This window comes from Oncorhynchus kisutch, unplaced genomic scaffold (assembly GCF_002021735.2).
Source record: "Oncorhynchus kisutch isolate 150728-3 unplaced genomic scaffold, Okis_V2 Okis03b-Okis08b_hom, whole genome shotgun sequence".
In the NCBI taxonomy this organism is placed as follows: domain Eukaryota; kingdom Metazoa; phylum Chordata; class Actinopteri; order Salmoniformes; family Salmonidae; genus Oncorhynchus; species Oncorhynchus kisutch.
Genome location: NW_022261980.1, coordinates 1,175,816 through 1,198,297, shown reverse-complemented (window position 1 = coordinate 1,198,297; position 22,482 = coordinate 1,175,816). Strand labels below are relative to the sequence as shown.

The following is a 22,482-nucleotide window of genomic DNA, read 5'->3' as shown; positions in this document are numbered from 1 at the left end:
TTGGAGAGAGAGAGAGAAGGAGAGAGAAAGAAAGAGATAGTTTACCTGCTCCTGGATTGGTCTCTCCTCAGTCAGTCGTCTGTTGTAAACTACAGCTTTATCTGCAGGGAAAATAAAACCACATAATATTAATACTACTAATCACCTTTATTATCATGGTCAGCAGCAATGTCATCGTCATAATCAACATCATCATCCGCATCATCATTGTTATCATCATCCTCATCGTCTTCATCATCATCACCATCACCACCATCACCACCATTCACTATCACATCATCTGAGACATCTAAAACGTGTCATTTAGATAGAAACAAATCATAGCCTTAAAAAACTATCTTAAATCAGTTTTAGAATAAACTTTCTCCAATGAACGACAGAGAAAGACATTGACTTGAATTTGAGGGGTCCAACATCATCAGGGTATTTTTAAGATATGCCTGCTTGGTCATGTGGGCCAAGTGTGGTTTTGGTTAATGTGGTTTATTGATGAGAAAGAGGGTACAGTCTAGGGCTACAGTGAGTCCTAACTCCCGACCCGACAGGACACAGCAGCGTCATAATCGGTTTAACAAACAAAAGATAAACTGCGTTGGAAATAGAACGCAATCGGCCTTACATCGCATGCAAACGACCAACCTCACAAACTATTTGTTTATTTGTTATTTCCTGCTCTATTTTAACTTGAATTGGTTTGTTTTATATATAATGTTTAAATATATTTTTAAAATGTGAAAGGGTTATATATATAGCCTGGCCTAGTTAAAATGTACTTTAAAAGTGGGCTATAGGCCTAGCGAACTAAAAAATATTCACACTGAAACCAGTCATCACAGATGTAGGCTACGAGCAGGCCATGTACTCACCATCCTCGGCAGGTGTGGGAAAAGCAGAAATCTGGGAGACAGTCACAGCAAAAATCCCGAGCAGAAAGAGAACTCCCATTCCTTTGGACGCCATTCTGAAATAAAATATCCACTCAATCGGTGGCTGTAGGCTATTTTCCGCTAGATTACTCCCGGTTATAGCTGTCTTGGGGGTGTTGTGTTGTGTGGATGATCCAACCGACGATAGCGGTCACAAACTGCTGGATGTTTGGACAGCTCTGCTCTTCCTTGCTGGTGGTGCTGAAACTGACAACAGGGCTGCGCTTGGACTCTACCCGCTCTGGTTGTTACTTAGGCGGGGAGGGGCTCTTCAAATCTCCGCTCTCCTCTGGTGCTGTTGGAGCTGTTAACGACCTGCAGTGCTGAAACCAGGACACTCGCTATAATTAACTAGAGATAGATAAACTGCCAGGGTCGTAGTCTTTAAACTCCGTGTGAGCTGTAGTGAACTCACCTGCCGTATGCCGATAGTAGCTACCCGAAATAACACGATTTCTCTCTCTCGGTCGGACCAAACCGTGAAGGAGGAGAACAAAACGAATGTCCGCCCCTGATCGTGTGTCCTGTCCTGGACGCCTTAGCTTTTTATAGTCGATACTGTGGGCTGTCCCATTTTGCCTCATTGGAATTAGATACATCCATACATACACAACAAGTCAACATGGTTGAGCCCAGAGCAGTGTTGTGTTTCAGATGTTTTCCATGTTCCTCAGCCCCAGTTAATCTCCTGCTTTATGAGCCGTATGCTTCAGATGAATATACATGCTGTCTGCTGATTGGATAGATCTGTCTTAATGGGACTAAAGCTTTGAGTAGAGTGAACATGCTGAGCAGTGTGTTATCAGTTGTCCATTGAGGAACAGCACACACACACTTAGTAAAGAACAATTGCTACATGCTCAGGGCATTGTTCTGGTTCTGTCTGTCTGTCTGTCTGTCATTTACTGAGATTTACTTGATTTCATCACAGTCTGTAGATAGATGGAATTGCTAAGTATGTACATGTAGATATGGTTAAAGCGACTATGCCTATATGATAAACAGAGAGTAGCAGTAGCGTAAAAGAGGGGTTGGCGGGTGGTGGGTGGCGGGACACATGCAGATAACCTGGTTAGCCAATGTGCGGGGGCACTGGTTGGTCGGGCCAATTGAGGTAGTATGTACATGAATGTATAGTTAAAGTGAGCATATATGATAAACAGAGTAGCAGCAGCGTAAAAGAGGGGTTGGCGGACACACACAATGTAAATAGTCCGGGTAGCCATTTGATTACCTGTTCAGGAGTCTTATGGCTTGGGGGTAAAAACGGTTGAGAAGCCTTTTTGTCCTAGTCTCTCACCTCCTCCCTATAGGCTGTCTTGTCGTTGTCGGTGATCAGGGCTACCACTGTTGTGTCGTCTGAAAACTTAATGATGGCGTGGAGTCGTGCCTGGCCATGCAGTCGTGGGTGAACAGGGAATACAGGAGGGGACTGAGCACGCACCCCTGGGAGGCTCCAGTGTTGAGGATCAGCATGGCAGATGTGTTGCTACCTACCCTGAGGAGCAGGCGGTAGATGAGGAGCAGGAGGTAGATGAGGAGCAGGAGGTAGATGAGGAGCAGGAGGCAGATGAGGAGCAGGAGGTAGATGAGGAGCAGGAGGTAGATGAGGAGCAGGAGGCAGATGAGGAGCAGGAGGTAGATGAGGAGCAGGAGGCAGATGAGGATCAGGAGGCAGATGAGGAGCAGGAGGTAGATGAGGAGCAGGAGGCAGATGAGGAGCAGGAGGCAGATGAGGAGCAGGAGGTAGATGAGGAGCAGGAGGCAGATGAGGAGCTGGAGGCAGATGAGGAGCAGGAGGCAGATGAGGAGCAGGAGGCAGATGAGGAGCAGGAGGCAGATGAGAGGAGAAGGTAGATGAGAAGAGATGGTAGAAGAGGAGCAGGAGGCAGATGAGGAGCAGGAGGCAGATGAGGAGCAGGAGGCAGATGAGGAGCAGGAGGCAGATGAGGAGCAGGAGGCAGATGAGGAGCAGGAGGCAGATGAGGAGCAGGAGGTAGATGAGGAGCAGGAGGTAGATGAGAGGAGAAGGTAGATGAGAAGAGATGGTAGAAGAGGACTGGATCCCAACATGATAATGCTCTTCCTCTCTACAGCACCATATGTATCAAAGCTTAGCTACCATGTCCCTGTGATCAGTGTGTATCTACTGCCCTCTAGTGTGCTTTATATCAGTGTCAGAAGGCCCTGGTTCTCCTGTAGTCCAAGTCAGCAGTCCACATAGTATGGAACTGACACTGTCAATATGGGACATTCCGTATGGATGAGGTACGGAGCATGAGTCACTCAGGGAAAGTCTGCATGCTGTATGTATGCTGTGGGCTCCTGAGTGGCACAGCGGTCTGAATCAAAATCAAATCAAATGTATTTATATAGCCCTTCGTACATCAGCTGATATCTCAAAGTGCTGTACAGAAACCCAGCCTAAAACCCCAAACAGCAAGCAATGCAGGTGTAGAAGCACTGCATCTCAGTGCAAGAGGCATCAGTACAGTCCCTGGTTTGAATCCAGGCTCTATCACATCTGGCCGTGATTGGGTGTCCCATAAGGCGGTGCACCATTGGTCCAGCATCGTTCAGGTTTGGCCGGGGTAGGTGGTCATTGTAAATAAGAATTTGTTCTTAACTGACTTGCCTGGTTAAATAAAGGTAATAAACCATACTACTGTATATAAAATAAAACTAAATGAGCATGACATGCTGGTGTTTTAAAGCATACTCAATACAAGTTTCACATACTGGTAGTTCTACCTCAAAACGTTCTATTCTCACTGAACCATGCTGCCTACTAACACATGGTGGTTCATCATAGCCCTGCCTTGCAGTAGGTGCACAACTTCCTTCCTGTTTCCTGACGACATTGAAACCATCAAACCTTTCTCATGGTGATCTGAGAGCATCTAATTGTAACTATTAGGGTATGTAATGTATGTCTTATGATTATGGGGTTATAGAGATACATGTTTCAAATGTTGCTCTGGGTGACACAGTACAATACTTTATAGGTGGTACGTTATATGTATTGTGATCATGTTTTACTTAATACAATATGTTTCCTGTTCCTTTTACTTGTCTGTCTCAGCAGTCAGTTTGTGTTCCAAATGGCACCCTATTCCCTATACAGTTTACTACACATATCTCTATTGGCCCTTATCAAAAGTAGTAGAACATACAGGTATATGTAACAATTCTCATTAGTGGAAGGAGAGGAGGACCAAAATGCAGCGTGGTAAGTGTTCCTCATATTTTAATAGAAAAACTGAACACTACATAAAATAACAATGAAGAGAAAACTAAACAGGTATCAAACACCCACAACCAAAATGGGGAAAACAGGCTACCTAAGTATGATTCTCAATCAGAGACAACGATTGATAGCTGCCTCTGATTGGGAACCATACCAGGTCAAACACATAGAAATACAAACATAGAAAAAAACATAGAATACCCACCAACATCACACCCTGACCAAACTAAAAAATAAAAACATACAAAGCAATCTACAGTCAGGGTGTGACAGTAATACACTCTAGTCCATCCACGTAGAGTCAATCTACAGTCAGGGTGTGACAGTAATACACTCTAGTCCATCCACGTAGAGTCAATCTACAGTCAGGGTGTGACAGTAATACACTCTAGTCCATCCACGTAGAGTCAATCTACAGTCAGGGTGTGACAGTAATACTCTCCAGTCCATCCACGTAGAGTCAATCTACAGTCAGGGTGTGACAGTAATACACTCCAGTCCATCCACGTAGAGTCAATCTACAGTCAGGGTGTGACAGTAATACACTCCAGTCCATCCACGTAGAGTCAATCTACGGTCAGGGTGTGACTGTAATACACTCCAGTCCATCCATGTAGAGTCAATCTACGGTCAGGGTGTGACAGTAATACACTCCAGTCCATCCACGTAGAGTCAATCTACGGTCAGGGGGTGACAGTAATACACTCCAGTCCATCCACGTAGAGTCAATCTACGGTCAGGGTGTGACAGTAATACACTCCAGTCCATCCACGTAGAGTCAATCTACGGTCAGGGTGTGACAGTAATACTCTCCAGTCCATCCACGTAGAGTCAATCTACAGTCAGGGTGTGACAGTAATACACTCCAGTCCATCCACGTAGAGTCAATCTACGGTCAGGGTGTGACAGTAATACTCTCCAGTCCATCCACGTAGAGTCAATCTACAGTCAGGGTGTGACAGTAATACACTCCAGTCCATCCACGTAGAGTCAATCTACAGTCAGGGTGTGACAGTAATACTCTCCAGTCCATCCACGTAGAGTTTCACATTAATATTCATATCTTCACATTCCGGTTTAACTTGAAATAACATTATCACACATTCATATCTACAGTATGTTGTTATCAATAACCTATAGACTACATATGTCTACAGTAATGTACTGTGCATTAAGTCCAGCAGTAAATTGCTGTCCCCCAAACTGATGTTCTTTTCTTCTCATTTTTATATAGACAATTTTTGACTTCACTGTGGACTCTAGACCCTGATACACCACATCTCTATACGTTCATGTGTCCTAGAGGAATTTACTGAGCAGTTAAATGCAGTCCTGCATATTGATATGTTTATTTAATCATTCTAATAAAGTGTGTGTTTCTCTCAACAGGGGATGTGATTCTAGATCCTGATACAGCACATCCCAGATTCATCCTGTCTGAAGATGGGAAACAAGTGAATTGTGGAGACATAAAACAGGATCTCCCTGACACCCAGAGAAGTTTATAATGTTCTCTATGTCCTGGGAAAGGAGGGCTTCTCCTCAGGGAGATTCTACTATGAGGTGCAGGTGGAGGAGAAGACTTGGTGGATTTTAGGAGTGGCCAGAGAGTCCATCAACAGGAAGAAGGAAATTCACCTGAACCCTGAGAATGGATGTGTGTGCAAGTGTGTGTGTTACTCACAGTCTGAATGAATTGCAATCTGTTTATCACTATATGATTATTCTAACAGAGGAAATTCACCATGTACAATTGATGCTGATTGTCATCCTATTGAGCTGTTGTAACTTCTCATGGGACATGTTCTGTGTTGGACTGTGATGTTATGCCTTTCATAGACTCCTGTAATTTCTGCACTCTAACACAAGGCCATTGTGTTCTGGAACTGTTGCTTGTATAAATAACTGTTGTGTAACAATATGATAGTATTATCACCTCCCACTATATAAGGGACATGGAAACATTTACTCTTGGAGTTCTCCACTGTGAAATCAGAGACAGATCTCCCTCACAACTGCTTGATTAAATATGTTTCTATTATACAATTAAATAGTCTCTGCCTTAGCCTTTGGATGGGGTTTTCGACAACATTTGGTTCCGTGACCCGGATGAGAGCGACCTGACCTTTTGATCCATTTCGCTCGGCTTGGACCCAGACATCCCTCTGGCCACAACAAAACAAGGTAAAAGACCTTATTCAAGATTCTCTGTGAGGGACTGTCTGTTTTCCAGCTGAGCCTTAATGGAGAAAGATCTCTTGTCCTCCTCATTCCCAAAATGTAGGGGTTCCATTTGGCTGAACTATTTCCCTATATTTTTACTTGTACCTTTATTTAACTAGGCATGTCAGTTAAGAACAATTTCTTATTTTCAATGATGGCCTAGGAACAGTAGGTTAACTGCCTGTTCAGGGGCAGAATGACAGATTTGTACCTTGTCAGCTCGGGGGTTTGCACTTGCAACCTTCCGGTTACTAGTCCAAAGCTCTAACCACTAGGCTACCCTGAATCTGTCTTGGGAAAGGATTCAGAGGAGCTAAAGAAATTGATCCAAAGAGTAAATCTAAGGAAACTGATTAAGTGTATCTAATAGTAGGGATTTGTTTTCCTATAATCACATGAAATACTGTTGGATCAGTGCCCTCTACTTATATTGGCACCCATGGTACATATGAGCAAAACGGGCTGTAAATAAATGTCTTTGCTGTTTATCCTCTTGGTCTTGCATTCAAAATATTCACACAAAAAAATCCAACCTTTAATTGATGTAAAATGATTGAAAAAAATAAATGTGAAATAAATGAAAAAAATATTTTTCTCCAAAACACAATTATTGGCACCCCTAGAAATTCTTATGATTAAAATCTAACTGATGTATATTCCCATTCATATTTGACATTTTTAAGTTCACCTGAGTGATTAGGAATACTTAAGTGGTACTGTCTCCACCCTTGCACAGCTATTTTCAGCTTTCTCCAGAGATGTTTAATCGGATTCAAGTCCAGGCTCTGGCTGGGCCATGTTGGGGAATAATCAGAATTAGTTGGTAACATAGGTAAGATGTTTTATATTCATCATATGTTTGTAAGTTACTTCTCACCAGAATGTTATTTTTGTATAATACTGTGGCGGGGTTGCAGTATCTGTTCTATGTCAAGACTAAGTTGCTTGGGCCGGAGAGAGGGGAGAAGTCAAGCGTGTATCTCTTGGCTCCACAATGTCTGTGTGCCAGTCAGTGTGTCTCTGTGATCTTGTCAAGATAGGATGGATTTGATATATGGCTGTTGATATGGAGGATTTGTTTATGGTTCTGAGTTTGAGAAAAGAACATAGTTTAGGAGACAAAGCTGAACGATAAATTATGCCTATGCTGTCTCACTATGTGTGTCTTTGCTATAAAGGATCTCAGTTGAAATGTGTAAGGGACTCAGAGAATTCATTGATAGACACTGAATTGATCTGAGAGTCACAGGGTTGTGATAGAGCTCATATAATTAAAGATGGACTTTGATAATTAACTCTGACTTGTGTGTGGTTTGCTCCCATGATTTGGTAAATAGAGGAAATTTCCACAACAGCCACATTCAGAGACTCGTCTTGAAGCCACTCCTACTCCTTCAATGTCTCCTCTCTTACACTGTGTCTACCCTTTCACCTCTCTTTCATTGTCTCTACTCTTTCACTGTCAACCCTCACACTGTCTCCTCTCTTTCACCATCTCCCAACATTTACTGTTATTTGGAATGGTTCCTTATTTTTTATTTAACCTTTATTAACTAGTCAAGTCAGTTAAGAACAAATTATTTTTTACAATGACAGCCTAGGAACAGTGGATTAACTGCCTTGTTCAGGGTGAGAACAACAGATTTTTACCTTGTCAGCTCAGTGATTCGATCTAGCAACCTTTCGGTTACTGGCCCCAACGCTCTAACCACTACGCTACCTGCCACCCCAGTATTTGATATAATGAAGGCTCCAGATTGCATGAAATGGCTAACATATTCCACATTTCACAACAACCCCCTCTATAGTCAATAATTACAATAGAAATGGTAATCATGTTATAATGATTGTTATCTTTATTACATTATTTGTATCATTAAATGATGTGTAGACAAACAGTATTACAAGTAAACCAAAATGTTTTCATGTCCTGTCACACACACATGAAAAGGTACTTCAGACAGGTCCAAATGTGATTGGTGGTAGAGAATCTACAAAAGGTTGAGAACCTCTGGTATAGAATACAAACCAAACACTGATACAAACCCTACAGTCATAAACAGAATGTCTGGTTACACATTTAACATAATTTCTGGAACCGTAATGGACAGGACCATGTGGAAGGTTAATATCAGAGCCAACCAGTACAGTTTGGTTTGGCCCAGTAGTGTTAACAGGGTAATACAGTATTCTGCACTGCTCTGAGACTGGTATGGTGGAACTCTGAGGGTTCATCTCAAACTATACCCTACTACACCTCTTAATATAGTGCACTGCATTTGACCAGGTCACATAGCACCATGATGTAGAGCACCGTTTGGTTACAGTATCAGGCAGTTGCTAAATAAACTCAGCAAAAAAAAGAAACATCCTCTCACTGTCAACTGCTTTTATTTTCAGCAAACTTAACATGTGTAAATATTTGTATGAACATAACAAGATTCAACAACTGAGACATAAACTGAAAAAGTTCCACAGACATGCCTCCTTGCAGCATGCCTAAGGCACGTTCACGCAGATGAGCAGGGACCCTGGGCATCTTTCTTTTGGTGTTTTTCAGAGTCAGTAGAAAGGCCTCTTTAGTGTCCTAGGTTTTCATAACTGTGACCATAATTGCATACCGTCTGTAAGCTGTTAGTGTCTTATTAACGACCGTTCCACAGGTTCATTAATTGTTTATGGTTCATTGAACAAATGTTACAAATTTTTTTACAATTTTTTTTACAAATTATCTTTGAAAGACAGGGTCCTGAAAAAGGTCTGTTTCCTTTTTTTGCTGAGTTTATGTAGGTAACATGATATAATAGTCAGTAGTACCACATTATTTCTTATTAATATGAGCTGAAATAGGATAATATAACTAGTACGTATTTCCCTACATGATCACGTGCTTTAACCTCTACAGCACCACAGGCTGTCTGACATGGCCAAAGATGGTGGATAAATGAAGATAGTTGACTACCGTCGTTTACCATTCGTTTACCATTTACCAAAAAGTTGTCATTTCCGGTCTACTTAAGGGGGCGGCTCTCCCATAGGCTGCGTTCATTGACTTCCATTGGAAAAAAAATGAGGGTGTAGCATATCCCACTTCCTCTTCCATCTCTGCAATGACATGTCCCTGTGATCAGTGTGTGTCTACTGCCCTCTAGTGTCAACTTGATATTAGTGAAATAAGGCCATGGTCCTCTTGTTAGTATCATTAAATGATGTGTAGACAAACAGTATTACAAGTAAACCAAAATGTTTTCATGTCCTGTCACACACACATGAAAATGTACTTCAGACAGGTCCAAATGTGATTGGTGGGAGAGAATCTACAAAAGGTTGAGAACCTCTGGTATAGAATACAAACCAAACACTGATACAAACCCTACACTCATAAACAGAATGTCTGGTTCACATATTGATTGTGGCATATGGATGGTAATATAAAGAGGACAGACTTAAAAACTGAAAGGAGAGTAAGAAAAACAATCCTGTGAAAGTGAACAAACAACAGGTTGAGGGAAGTGGAGGATCCCTCAGCGATCGCTTGCATCTCTCACAGGTGGCTGCTGGCACGTTCATTTGGGAGGACAGACTCATATTAATGGCTGGAATGGAATTAATAGAATGGTCTCAAACACATGAAAGACCTGGTTTTCATGTTGCTGATACAGTTCCATTTACTCCATTGCAGCCATTATTATGAGCCGTCCTCCCCTTACCAGCCTCCTGTGATCTCTATGTGTGACATCTCATTGTAGCCAGTTTATCAGAGTTTTGTTTCCAGAAACTATGCAACCTCTCACCTACTTCCTCATAACTTGACTTGAGTTAACTTAACTCAAGCTGATTAAAGTGTGGATTCCATCTCATCTACAAGAATAACAAGTTATGTTGAAAGCTACTTCCCTGCCTTGCAGTAGACACACCAGATTTATTTTCTCTCCAGTCTTTCCCCACAGGCCAGCGAGCTTTAAGCCAAACTCTTCTCAATTGTGATCTGCGTGTATCTAATCTCGCTGGCCTGTATTATTTGTATATATGTTTGAAGCTGTCAGAGAAAATATAGTTAATGGCAGAAATGCTTTATACTAATAAATCCCAGCAATTAATATTCAAGTCAATGTTGATGGTTGGCAATAGCTGTGTGTGAGAACCAGACAGGCCTTGATAAATAGGCCAAGTTTAGCATATTTAACAAAGTCTGTCTTGAGTAGTCTTTGGCCTCAGGTGATTAAATAGTGTGTGTGTGTGTGTGTGTGTGTCTGTCTGTCTGTCATATCCCTCAGTGCAGCTTTCAGGGATTATGGAGATAATGGGAGAAATGCTTTATATTATCAAATAAAAGGACCAAGTTTACATATTTTTGAAAGTCTGCCTTAATTAGTCTTCTGTCTTAGGTCTCAGGTGGTCTTAGGTGATTACATAACAAATCCATATCATATGATCCATAGCATCGCCTACATTGAATCCCAGTATGTTATCCTCTCTCTCAGAAATGATGTGGACTTGGACATACTGTCTGTGTGTCAATCTCCTGCTTCTCCTCCAAAGAGCAGGCTCTGGTAGAGTGACCTCACATGTTCTTGTGTGTGTGTGTGTGTGTGTGTGTGTGTGTGTGTGTGTGTGTGTGTGTGTGTGTGTGCGTGTGTGCGTGTGTGTGTGTGTGTGTGTGTGTGTGTGTGTGTGTGTGTGTGTGTGTGTGTGAATGATGTGAGGATTTCCATGAATGATGGCTATGGTTTGCACTTTCGGTACTAGGCTATTCCATTGGCAACCAAGCTAAATCAAGCAAACCTTAAGTATTTGGGCCAGGTTTGGTGTTGATCTTTAGTGTGGTCTGTTAAAAGTCTGAAAGGGACCAACAGCTGATGATGTGCATGGTCGTTTTTGATATTGATAGGTTGTTTTTCTTTCCAGAGAAGTTTGAGGTTCTTGGTCCGTCTTGTGCCATTGTTGCTGTGGCTGGTGATGACATTCTACCCTGTTACGTCAAACCCAACATCAGTGCTGAGGACATGAGAGTTGACTGGTTCAGAATCAACCTCCCTGACCCTCAGTCAAACATTAGAGTCCATTTTTACCAAGACGGCAGAGACAAATACCATGATCAGATCCACTCCTACGAGGGAAGGACATCGTTGTTTAAAACCTCTTAGGGCTGACAGCCCGCTAACGGAATCAATATGACAACAGCCAGTGAAAGTGTAGGGTGCCAAATTCAAAACAACAGAAATCTCATAATTAAAATTCCTCAGACATACAAGTATTTCACACCATTTTAAAGATACACTTCTTGTTAATCCCACCACAGTGTCTGATTTCAAATAGGCTTTACGGCGAAAGCACCACAAATGATTATGTTAGGTCAGAGCCAAGTCACAGAAAAACACAGCCATTTTTCCAGCCAAAGATAGGAGTCACAAAAATCCGAAATAGAGATAGAATGAATCAGTAACCTTTGATGAACTTCATCAGATGACACTCATACGACTTGATGTTACACAATACATGTATGTTTTGTTCGATAAAGTTTATATAAAAAAATCTTGCGTTATGTTCAGTAGTTCCAAAAACATACGGTGATTTTGTAGAGAGCCACATCAATTTACAGAAATACTCATTATAAATGTTGATGAAAATACTAGTGTTATACATGGAACTTTAGATACACTTCTCCTTAATGCAACCGTAGTGTCCGATTTCAAAAAAGCTTTACGGAAAAAGCAAACCATGCAATAATCTGAGTACGGCGCTCAGAGACCAAACAAGCCAAAAAGATATCCACCATATTGTGCAGTCAACAGAAGTCAGAAATAACATTATAAATATTCACTTATGATCTTAATCAGAATGCACTCCCAGGAATCCCACTTCCACAATAAATGTTTGTTTTGTTCGATAATGTCCATCATTTATGTCCAAATTCCTCCTTGTTGTTAGCGCGTTCAGCCCAGTAATCCAACTTCATGACGCACGAGCAGATGAAAAGTCCAAAGGTTCCGTTACAGTCCGTAGAAACATGTCAAACGAAGTATAGAATCAATGTTTAGGATGTTTTTAACATAAAACTTCAATAATGTTCCAACCGGAGAATTCCTTTGTCTGTAGAATTGCGATGGAACAGAGCTCGCTCTCACGTGAATGAGCGTCACGAGCTCAAGGCATTCTGGCAGAGCCCTGACTCATTCCACCCTCATTCGGCCCCACTTCACTTCAGCCCTGTTCTCAGGGTTTACAATTTCCATTGTGCAAATATGCAAATAGCACAAAGATTAGTCATAATTATGTGGTAAAATATTACTGTATTGGCATTATTTTATGTTCACACCAAGAATGCTATTTTGTTTCATTTTTTTTGTTGAAAATGTTAAATAACAGGAATTATAATTTGTTTTATTTGTTTAATTTACCCACAGATTTTGTAAACATGAAGGGGAGTCCAGGTAAATGAATGACACTGAATTCTATTCCAAATAGATCCCTTCATACTGTTTGCAGGTATACTGTATTATGGAAGAGTGATTATTTCTACACCTTGTCACTTAGCATATCTGTTTGGTTATCTCACTTTAACAATAAAGTTTAGAGATGGAGATTTGTATAGTATACAGTATACTCTACTGTAACATTATATTACCATAGTTTCTGGTATCCCCCAAATCTGACAAACTCCTTTTCTATATTCTAGAACTTGAAACCACCAGAAGACGGATGGACTGGAATACTCTCCAGTCCATCCACTTAGAGTTTCACATTAATATTCATATCTTCACATACGGGTATTACTTGAAATACCACGCATTCACATCTGCAATATACTGTATGTTGTTATCAATAGCAACCTATAGGTTACATATGTCTACAGTAATGTCCTGTGCAGCAAAACCTGTTTTTCAAATAATTCTAATAAAGTGTGTTTCTGTCCACGGTGGATGTGACTCTAGATCCTGATACAGCACATCCCAATCTCATCCTGTCTGAAGATGGGAAACAAGTTATATTTGGAGATGTATGGCAGGATCTCCCTTACAACCCAGAAAGGTTTGATACTTGTGTCAGTGTCCTGGGAAAGGAGGGTTTCTCCTCAGGGAGATTCTACTATGATGTTCAGGTGAAGGGGAAGACAAGGTGGACTATAGGAGTGGCCAGAGAGTCCATCAACAGGAAAGGGAAGATTACAGTGAGCCCTGAAAATGGATACCGGACACTTTGGCTTAGAAATGGAGAGTACAAGGCTCTCTCTGGCCTCTCTGTCCCACTCTCCCTGAGAGAGAAGCCCAAGAAGGTGGGGGTGTTTGTGGATTATGAGGAGGGCCATGTCTCCTTCTATAATGTGGAGGCCAGGTCTCATATCTACTCTTTCACTGGCTACACCTTTACTGAGAAACTTTATCCATATTTTGGCCCCTGTCTTATTGACGGAGGTAAAAACTCAGCCCCACTGATCATCACTCCTGTAGATATCACTGACTTTCATATCAAACATTGAAATACTTTTAAACATTTGTGTGTGTGCATGTCAGACTACCAAACTTGTGTGTGGGTGTGGATAGGTGTGTGTGGGTGTGCGTATATGTGTGCGTGTGCAAACATGTGAGTTTGGGTACATGTGTGTTTGTCTGCAAGTGCAAGAGTGTGTTACTCACAGTTGAAATTAATTATAGCATACCAACAGAGAGGGAATTCCCACCTCGTATCATTTCTGCTGAATGTCATCCTATGGTTTCCATGTTGTCTACATATAGCCCTATTATACAGTATGTAAGCCTAATGTATTGGCATATTCTGAACATCAGTCTGGTCATAATAAACCTATTTGAACTTAATCAGCTTCATTCAAACTTGAAATAACATCTAAATCAAACTTGTCAACATATAAATGACTTTGTCAACTGTAAAACCCCTGAATCAAATCATTCTGAATGATTGGCTGTCGTTGCTGAGGAAGAGTAATTAACTACTCAAACAGGCTGCTACTGATTGGCTGTGACATGTGTTGGTCTTTCTCAGGGGGCCTATCAGATATTTCCTCACTCAGGTCACGTAACATAAATTAGTCATTCAGGCTGGAGTTAAATCAGGAAGAGACAACATCATAATCAATCAATGAAAGATCAATCAACTCTGGTAACCGTCCCAGGGAGTGGGTCTGGGAGGGCTAGTGTGTGTGTCTGTATGTGTCAGTTCATGCCTGTGTGTGTGTATTTATAGACTGTCTAATGTGTGGTAAGATACTGAGTGTCAGTTCATCAGCATCCTTGTCAATGCTTATCTGATATCCTGGCCCTTACCCATTAGGCTCTGTAGACAGTATTAAATGAGTAGCTATCAGGAATATGTTTTTCCCCTCTACAACACAACATCCTATCTGCCATGACCAAATATACAGTAAATAAAGATCGTTCTCTCTGGCCATTTACCATTTAAAATGTATTTTATGGTCTACTTAAAGGAAAAATCCACCCAAAACCATCATTCCTATAAATTGAGGAGATGGGAAATTCCATTGGAATCACATTGTGCGACATATGTCGCCCATGTATGTTGACCATGTACGTCAACGTGCCACGCTGTGCATTCTGGGCGATTCTGAGATAAGGAGAGCTCTCATTCATGGAGTGAATGGGAGTGAATTGGGTGCTAGCTCAAAAACCCAACATGAGCATGAATTTTGTCAACAAGAAGTACAACATTACAAATACTTTCCGAGATGTGAGATAATTAACTTGATTTTTGTAATAGTGTATAGCGTTGGAATCGTGACATTACTTAATTGCGAGGAAAATATGCACATTTCTCGACTCATAACTTGACTTTGAGAAAAGATTGCGTTTAGCAACTGCGTGATGCAGCACGGATAACGTCAACATGATTGGTCGACAGTCTGCTGGGTGGGTGTTATACGTTCCACCATTCATTGCCCAAATGGGATTCCTATATCCATTCTCTAATATCTCAGGCAACGGCACCATGCAATGCACCCTGGACTGAAGAGGCAGACAAATAGGAGAAATGTGCTAGACCGTCTGTTAAATAAAAAATTTATCGTGGTAGGAATATCGCAAAAATTATATATCGCTATTTTCTCCTATTTAGCCAGCTAGCTTGCTGTTGCTAGCTAATTTGTCCTGGGATATTAACATTGAGTTGTTATTTTACTTGAAATGCACAAGGTCCTCTACTCTGACAATGAATCCACACATAAAATGGTAAACTGAATTGTTTCTAGTCATCTCTCCTCCCTCCAGGCTTTTCTTCTTTGGACTTTATATGGCGATTGGCAACTAACTTTCATAATAACACCGTACCCAAACTGCCTGTGCGCCACTGTGCGCAAATTGATTTTGTCCCCCCACATCAAATGCGATCACGACACGCAGGTTGAAATATCTAAACAAACACTGAACCAATGTAATTAATTTTGGGACCGGTTCAAAAAGCATTAAACATTTATGGCAATTTAGCTAGCTAGCTTGCTGTTGATAGCTAATTTGTCCTGGGATATACAGTTGAAGTCGGAAGTTTACATACACTTAGGTTGGAGTCATTAAAACTTGTTTTTCAACCACTTCACAAATTTCTTGTTAACCAACTATAGTTTTGGCAAGTCGGTTAGGACATCTACTTTGTGCAGGACACAAGTAATTTCTCCAAAAATTGTTTACAGACAAATTATTTCACTTAATTCACAGTATCACAATTCCAGTAGGCCAGACGTTTAGGGACACTAAGTTCACTGTGCCTTTAAACAGCTTGGAAAATTCCAGAAAATTATGTCATGGCTTTAGAAGCTTGTGATAGGCTAATTTACATCATTTGAGTCAATTGGAGGTGTACCTGTGGATGTATTTCAAGGCCTACCTTCAAACTCAGTGCCTCTTTGCTTGACATCATGGGAAAATCAAAAGAAATCAGCCAAGACATCAGAAAACTAATTGTAGACCTCCACAAGTCTGGTTCATCCTTGGGAGCAATTTCCAGGTACCACGTTCATCTGTACAAACAATAGTACAATAGTATAAACACCATGGAACCATGCAGCAGTCATACCGCTTAGGAAGGAGAAGTGTTCTGTCTCTTAGAGATGAACGTACTTTGGTGAAAAGTGCGAATCAATCCCAGAACAACAGCAAAGGACCTTGTGAAGATGCTGGAGGAAACAGGTACAAAAGTATCTATATCCACAGTAAAACTAGTCCTATATCGACATAACCTGAAAGGCCGCTCAGCAAGGCAGAAGTCACTGCTCCAAAACCGCCATAAAAAAGCCAGACTACGGTTTGCAACTGCACATGAGAACAAAGATCATACTTTTTGGAGAAATGTCCTCTGGTCTGATGAAACAAAAATAGAACTGTTTGGCCATAATGACCATTGTTATGTTTGGAGGAAAAAGGGGGAGGCTTGCAAGCCGAAGAACAAGATCCCAACCGTGAAGCACGGGGGTGGCAGCATCATGTTGTGGCGGTGCTTTGCTGCAGGAGGGACTGGTGCACTTCACAAAATAGATGGCATTATGAGGAGGAGAATTACGTGGATATATTGAAGCAGCATCTCAAGACATCAGTCAGGAAGTTAAAGCTTGGTAGCAAATGGGTCTTCCAAATGGACAATGACCCCAAGCATACTTCCAAAGTTGTGGCAAAATGTTTTAAGGACAACAAAGTCAAGGTATTGGAGTGGCCATCACAAAGCCCTGACTTCAATCCTATAGAACATTTGTGGCAGAACTGAAGAAGCGTGTATGAGCAAGGAGGCCTACAAACCTGACTCCGTTACACCAGCTCTGTCAGGAGGAATGGGCCAAAATTCACCCAACTTATTGTGGGAAGCTTGTGGAAGGCTACCCGAAACGTTTGACCCAAGTTAAACAATTTAAAGGCAATGCTACCAAATACTAATTGAGTTTATGTAAACTTTTGACCCACTGGGAATGTGATAAAAGAACTAAAAGCTGAAATAAATGATTCTCTCTACTATTATTCTGACATTTCACATGCTTAAAACCTCTTGATGCACACATCCCGTTAGCGGGATCATTTTCGTCAACATCCACTGAATTGCAGAGCGCCAAATTCAAATTAAATTACTAAAAATATTAAGTGCAATGTAGCAAAACACAGCTTAGCTTGTTGTTAATCCACCTGGCTTGTCAGATGTCAATAAAGCTTTTGGCGAAAGCGTACCAAGAGTTTATGTAAGGACATCTCTCTCAGTAGACAAAATATTACAAACAGCTAGCAGCCAAGTAGATTGGTCACGAAAGTCAGAAAAGCAATAAAAGGAATCGCTTACCTTTGATGATCTTCGGATGTTTGCACTCACGAGCCTCCCAGTTACACAATAAATGTTCCTTTTGTTCAATAAACATTATTTTTATATCCAAAATACCTCCATTTGGTTGACGCGTTATGTTCAGAAATCCACAGGCTTGAGCGGTTACGACATTGCAGACGAAAATTCCAAATAGTATCTGTAATGTTCGTAGAAACATGTCAAACGTTTTTTTATATTCAATACTCAGGTTGTTTTTACACTATATAATCGCTAATATTTCAACCGGGACTGTAGCTTCTTCAATAGGAGAGAGAGAGAAATGTCTGCTCCACTCTGTTGGCGCATGCAAACGCTGCTGGCACCCAGCCATACAATGATGCGATGTGATCTTTCTCGCTCATTTTTCAAAATAAAGACTGTTCACACCATGGGGAAGCCATAGGAAATGGAATCTGGTTGATATCCCTTTAAATGGAGTGAAGGCAGGCTATGGAACAGAGAGCTTTCAAGAAAAACAACACCTCCGGGTTGGATTTTCCTCAGGTTTTCGCCTGCAATATCACTTCTGTTATACTCACCGACAATATTTTGACAGTTTTGTAAACTTTAGAGTGTTCTCTATCCTAATCTGACAATTACATGCATATTCTAGATTCTGGGCTGTCACATTCTGACCTAGTTCCTTTGTTTTGTCTTTGTTTTCATATGGTCAGGGCGTGAGTTGGGGTGGGCAGTATATGTTCTTTTTTCTATGATTTGGGATTTCTGTGTTTGGCCTGGTATGGTTCTCAATCAGAGGCAGCTGTCAATCGTTGTCCCTGATTGAGAACAATTTTGGGTGTTGTGGGTGATTATTTTCTGTTCTGTGTTTTGCTTCACCGTTCAGGACTGTTCATTAATGCCGTTTTATTGTTTTGTTCAAGTGTTCAGTATTCATATTAAATACAATATGGACACTTACCATGCAGCGCATTGTTCTGACATTTCTTACTCCTTGTCAGAGGAGGACGAAGACAAGTGTTACATGGGCCTGAGAAATAGGCAGTTTAATTTGGGTACGTTTTTCATCCAAACATCAAAATACTGCCCCCTACACTCAAGAGGGACACAGGGAACACAGGGAATTTTTACTGGGATTAAATGTCAGGAATTGTGAAAAACTGAGTTTAAATGTATTTTGCTAAGGTGTATGCAAACTTCCGACTTCAACTGTAAACGTTGAGTTGTTATTTTACCTGAAATGCACAAGGTCCTCTACTCCGACAATTAATCCACACATAAAACGGTAAACCGAGTCTTTTCTAGTCTTATCTCCTCCTTCCATGCTTTTTTTCTTTGGACTTTATATGGCGATTGGGATCTAACTTTCATAGTTACCACGATGACCAACCAAACTCAGTTCATCTTTCAATCACCCACGTGATTGAGATGGCACGTGGGTATCTGCTTCTATAAACCAATGAAGAGATGGGAGAAGCAGGACTAGCACCGCTATCGGTGTCACATATAGAACTGACTTCTATTTTAGCGCTTTGCAGCGCAGACGCTCGTTGGCGTGCACAAGCAGTGTGGGTGCAATAATTGAATAACATGTATGTATTTATTTGGCGACGCAAGCGGTGTGGTCAGCATGTAAGGTGCATTACCACAACCGACTTCAGCTCATCTTTCAATCACCCATGTGGGTATAACCAATGAGGAGATGGCACGTGGGTATATGCTTCTAAAGCCATTGAGGAGATGGGAGAGGCAGGACTTGCATCACCAATAGAAGCAACTTCTATTTTAGCGCCTGGCAACGCAGACGCTCATTAGCGCTCTCGAGTAGTGCGGGTTGCAATGATCGAATAACATGTATATGTACATTTATTTGCAACACTCGCGCACTGCATTTCTACAGATGCTAGTTCGAGACCCGTGCCGGCCGCGCCCGGGAGACCCATGAGACCCAGCATCGGCCCAAGTTAGGGGAGGGTTTGGCCGGCCGGATGTCCTTGTCCCATCGCGCTGTAGCGACTCCTGTGGCGGGCTAGGCGCATGCACGCTGACCACGGTCACCAGGTGTATGGTGTTTCCTCTGACACAAGTATACCCATCCACCAAAAAAAAACATTTTGTATATATAAATGTACACTAATAATATTTAAAATGACTAAATCTGGCAATTTTGTATACATTTATTTAAATCGGGCTGTTCTGGGAGGGATTCTGGTAAGATGCTGGGAAAGTCAGCTGAATTCCAATTGATGGAAATGGCCCGATCTACTTGGGCCAATTCTGGGCAGTCGTTCATTTTGATTCCGGCTGAGTCCGACACCTGATTCCGGGCCGATCAATCAGTTCCGACCCCCAGGAAGAGGCCGCTTCTAGGCCGATTTCTCATGGCTAGCTTGGATGAGATCAGCGGTACAACATTAAAACATGAAATGACCCCGGGAACCGAAAAAACACGCAACAAACATAATATAACATTCAAAAGGCCCTGGTCTCATTAGCCTGACAAAATGAGGCTCAGTAGTGTGTGTGGCCTCCACGTGCCTGTGTGACCTCCCTACAACGCCTGGGCATGCTCCTGATGAGGTGGCGGATGGTCTCCTGAGGGATCTCCTCCCAGACCTGGACTAAAGCATCCGCCAACTCCTGGACAGTCTGTGGTGCAACGTGGCGTTGGTATAGTGGAGCGAGACATGATGTCCCAGATGTGCTCAATTAGATTCAGGTCTGGGGAATGGGCGGGCCAGTCCATAGCATCAATGCCTTCCTCTTGCAGGACCTGCTGACACACTCCAGCCACATGAGGTCTAGCATTGTCTTGCATTAGGAGGAACCAGGGCCAACCGCACCAGCATATGGTCTCACAAGAGGTCTGAGGATCTCATCTCGGTACCTAATGGCAGTCAGGCTACCTCTGGGAGCACATGGAAGCCCCCAAAGAAATGCCACCCCACACCATGACTGACCCACCGCCAAACCAGTCATGCTGGAGGATGTTGCAGAACGTTCTCCACGGCGTCTCCAGACCTCTGTCACGTGCTCAGTGTGGACCCTGCTTTCATCTGTGAAGAGCACAGGGCGCCAGTGGCGAATTTGCCAATCTTGGAGTTCTCTGGCAAATGCCAAACATCCTGTACGGCGTTGGGCTGTAAGCACAACCCCCACCTGTCGACGTCGGGCCCTCATACCACCCTTATGGAGTCTGTTTCTGACCGTTTGAGCAGACACATGCACATTTGTGGCCTGCTGGAGGTCATTTTGCAGGGCTCTGGCAGTGCTCCTCCTGCTCCTCCATGCACAGAGACGGAGGTAGCGGTCCTGCTGCTGGGTTGTTGCCCTCCTACAGCCTCCTCCACGTCTCCTGATGTACTGGCCTTTCTAATGGTAGCGCCTCCATGCTCGGACACTACGCTGACAGACACAGCAAACCTTCTTGCCACAGCTCGCATTGATCTGCCATCCTGGATGAGCTGCACTACCTGAGCCACTTGTGTGGGTTGTAGACTCCGTCTCATGCTACCACTAGAGTGAAAGCACCGCCAGCATTCAGAGAGTGACCAAAACATCAGCCAGGAAGCATAGGAACTGAGAAGTGGTCTGTGGTCACCACCTGCAGAACCACTCCTTTATTGGGGGTGTCTTGCTAATTGCTATAATTTCCATTTGTTGTCTATTCCATTTGCACAACAGCATGGAATGTATTGTCAATCAGTGTTGCTTCCTAAGTGGACAGTTGATTTCACAGAAGTGTGATTGACTTGGAGTTACATTGTGTTGTTTAAGTGTTCCCTTTATTTTTTTGAGCAGTGTATATAGGGGCAAGTTGACTAGGCATCAGGATATATGATAAACAAAGTAGCAGCAGTGTATATGCTGGTCCAAAAGTCCCCTTAACAGCTTTCTACCCCAAGCCATAAGACTGCTGAACAATATCAGATGGCCACCCGGACTATTATGTTGACCCATTGTATTTACACTGCTGCTACTGACGATTTATTATCTTTGCATAGTCACTTCACCCTACATACATGTAGAAATTACCTCAACTAACCTGTACTCCCACACATTTACTCTGTACCGGTACCCCCTCTATATGACCTCGTTATTGTTATTTTATTGTGTTACTTTTTCTTAAATATTTTACTTTACTTTATTTAATCAATATTTCTGCATTGTTGGGTAAGAACTGCATTGTTGGTTAAGGGCTTGTAAGTAAGAATTTCATGGTGTTGTATTAGGCGCATGTGAAAAATAAATGTGATTTGATTTGATTTATATGATGATTGTATGTCACAGGTGGCCGCTGGCACCTTAATTGGGGAGGAAGTGCTCATAGTAATTGTAACGTTTCCATGTGTTTGATACCATTCCATTCACTCCATTGCAGACATTATTATAAGCAGACCTCCCCTCTGCAGCCTCCGGTGTTGTAGGAGAGTGGATGTGCGTGCGTTTAGAGTCAGTATAAATGTATCTGCAGATTATGTGGTGTGAGCAAATGATGGAGTGAGTGTTGTATGTGTGTTGGAGTATCAGTGTGTGGTAGTGTGTAGGGCCTGTGAGTGTGCATAAATACAGATAAAATACAAAGATCAACTCAGTCTGTGTAGTCATTTTGTTAGCTATTTAGTTATCTATTTAGCAGTCTTATGACATGGGGGTAGAAGCGGTTCAGGAGCCTGTTGGTGTCAGACTTGGCACCTTAATGACTTCTGGGCCATCCTTTCACACCGCCTGATATAGAGTCCTGATATATGGCAGGGAGCTCGGCCCCAGTGATGTATTGGGCTGTCCACACCACCCTCTGTAGCGCCATGCGATCGA

General features: G+C 42.1%; 3 protein-coding genes across 4 annotated transcripts in view; 1 reads left to right on the top strand and 2 right to left on the bottom strand.

The window, feature by feature from the left end:
* Positions 1-1,610, bottom strand: part of scg3 (secretogranin III) — a 34,073-nt gene extending 32,463 nt beyond the window's left edge. Inside the window, exons 1-3 of one of the 2 annotated variants that reach the window (XM_031812912.1) lie at positions 1,342-1,610; positions 867-1,249; positions 46-101 (exon numbers count right to left, since the gene is read on the bottom strand). In XM_031812912.1, coding sequence (XP_031668772.1) covers positions 46-101; positions 867-960 — 150 coding nt within the window. In that variant the 5' untranslated portion in view covers positions 961-1,249; positions 1,342-1,610. Of the gene's footprint in view, positions 1-45; positions 102-866 lie in introns of both variants that reach the window. The other variant, XM_031812913.1, reaches the window with a different exon arrangement.
* A 6,889-nt stretch (positions 1,611-8,499) lies between these two features.
* On the top strand, positions 8,500-13,876 carry LOC116359559 (zinc-binding protein A33-like). The gene is made up of 2 exons (XM_031812389.1): positions 8,500-8,540; positions 13,300-13,876. The coding sequence occupies exons 1-2, from the start codon at positions 8,500-8,502 to the stop codon at positions 13,874-13,876; spliced, it is 618 nt and encodes a 205-aa protein (XP_031668249.1).
* Positions 13,877-14,944: 1,068 nt separating this feature from the next.
* LOC109884863 (secretogranin-3) overlaps positions 14,945-22,482 on the bottom strand; it is a 27,955-nt gene continuing 20,417 nt past the window's right edge. Inside the window, exon 10 of the mRNA XM_031812387.1 lies at positions 14,945-14,976. Within this exon, the coding sequence (XP_031668247.1) occupies positions 14,945-14,976 (32 nt within the window). The remainder of the gene's footprint in view (positions 14,977-22,482) is intronic.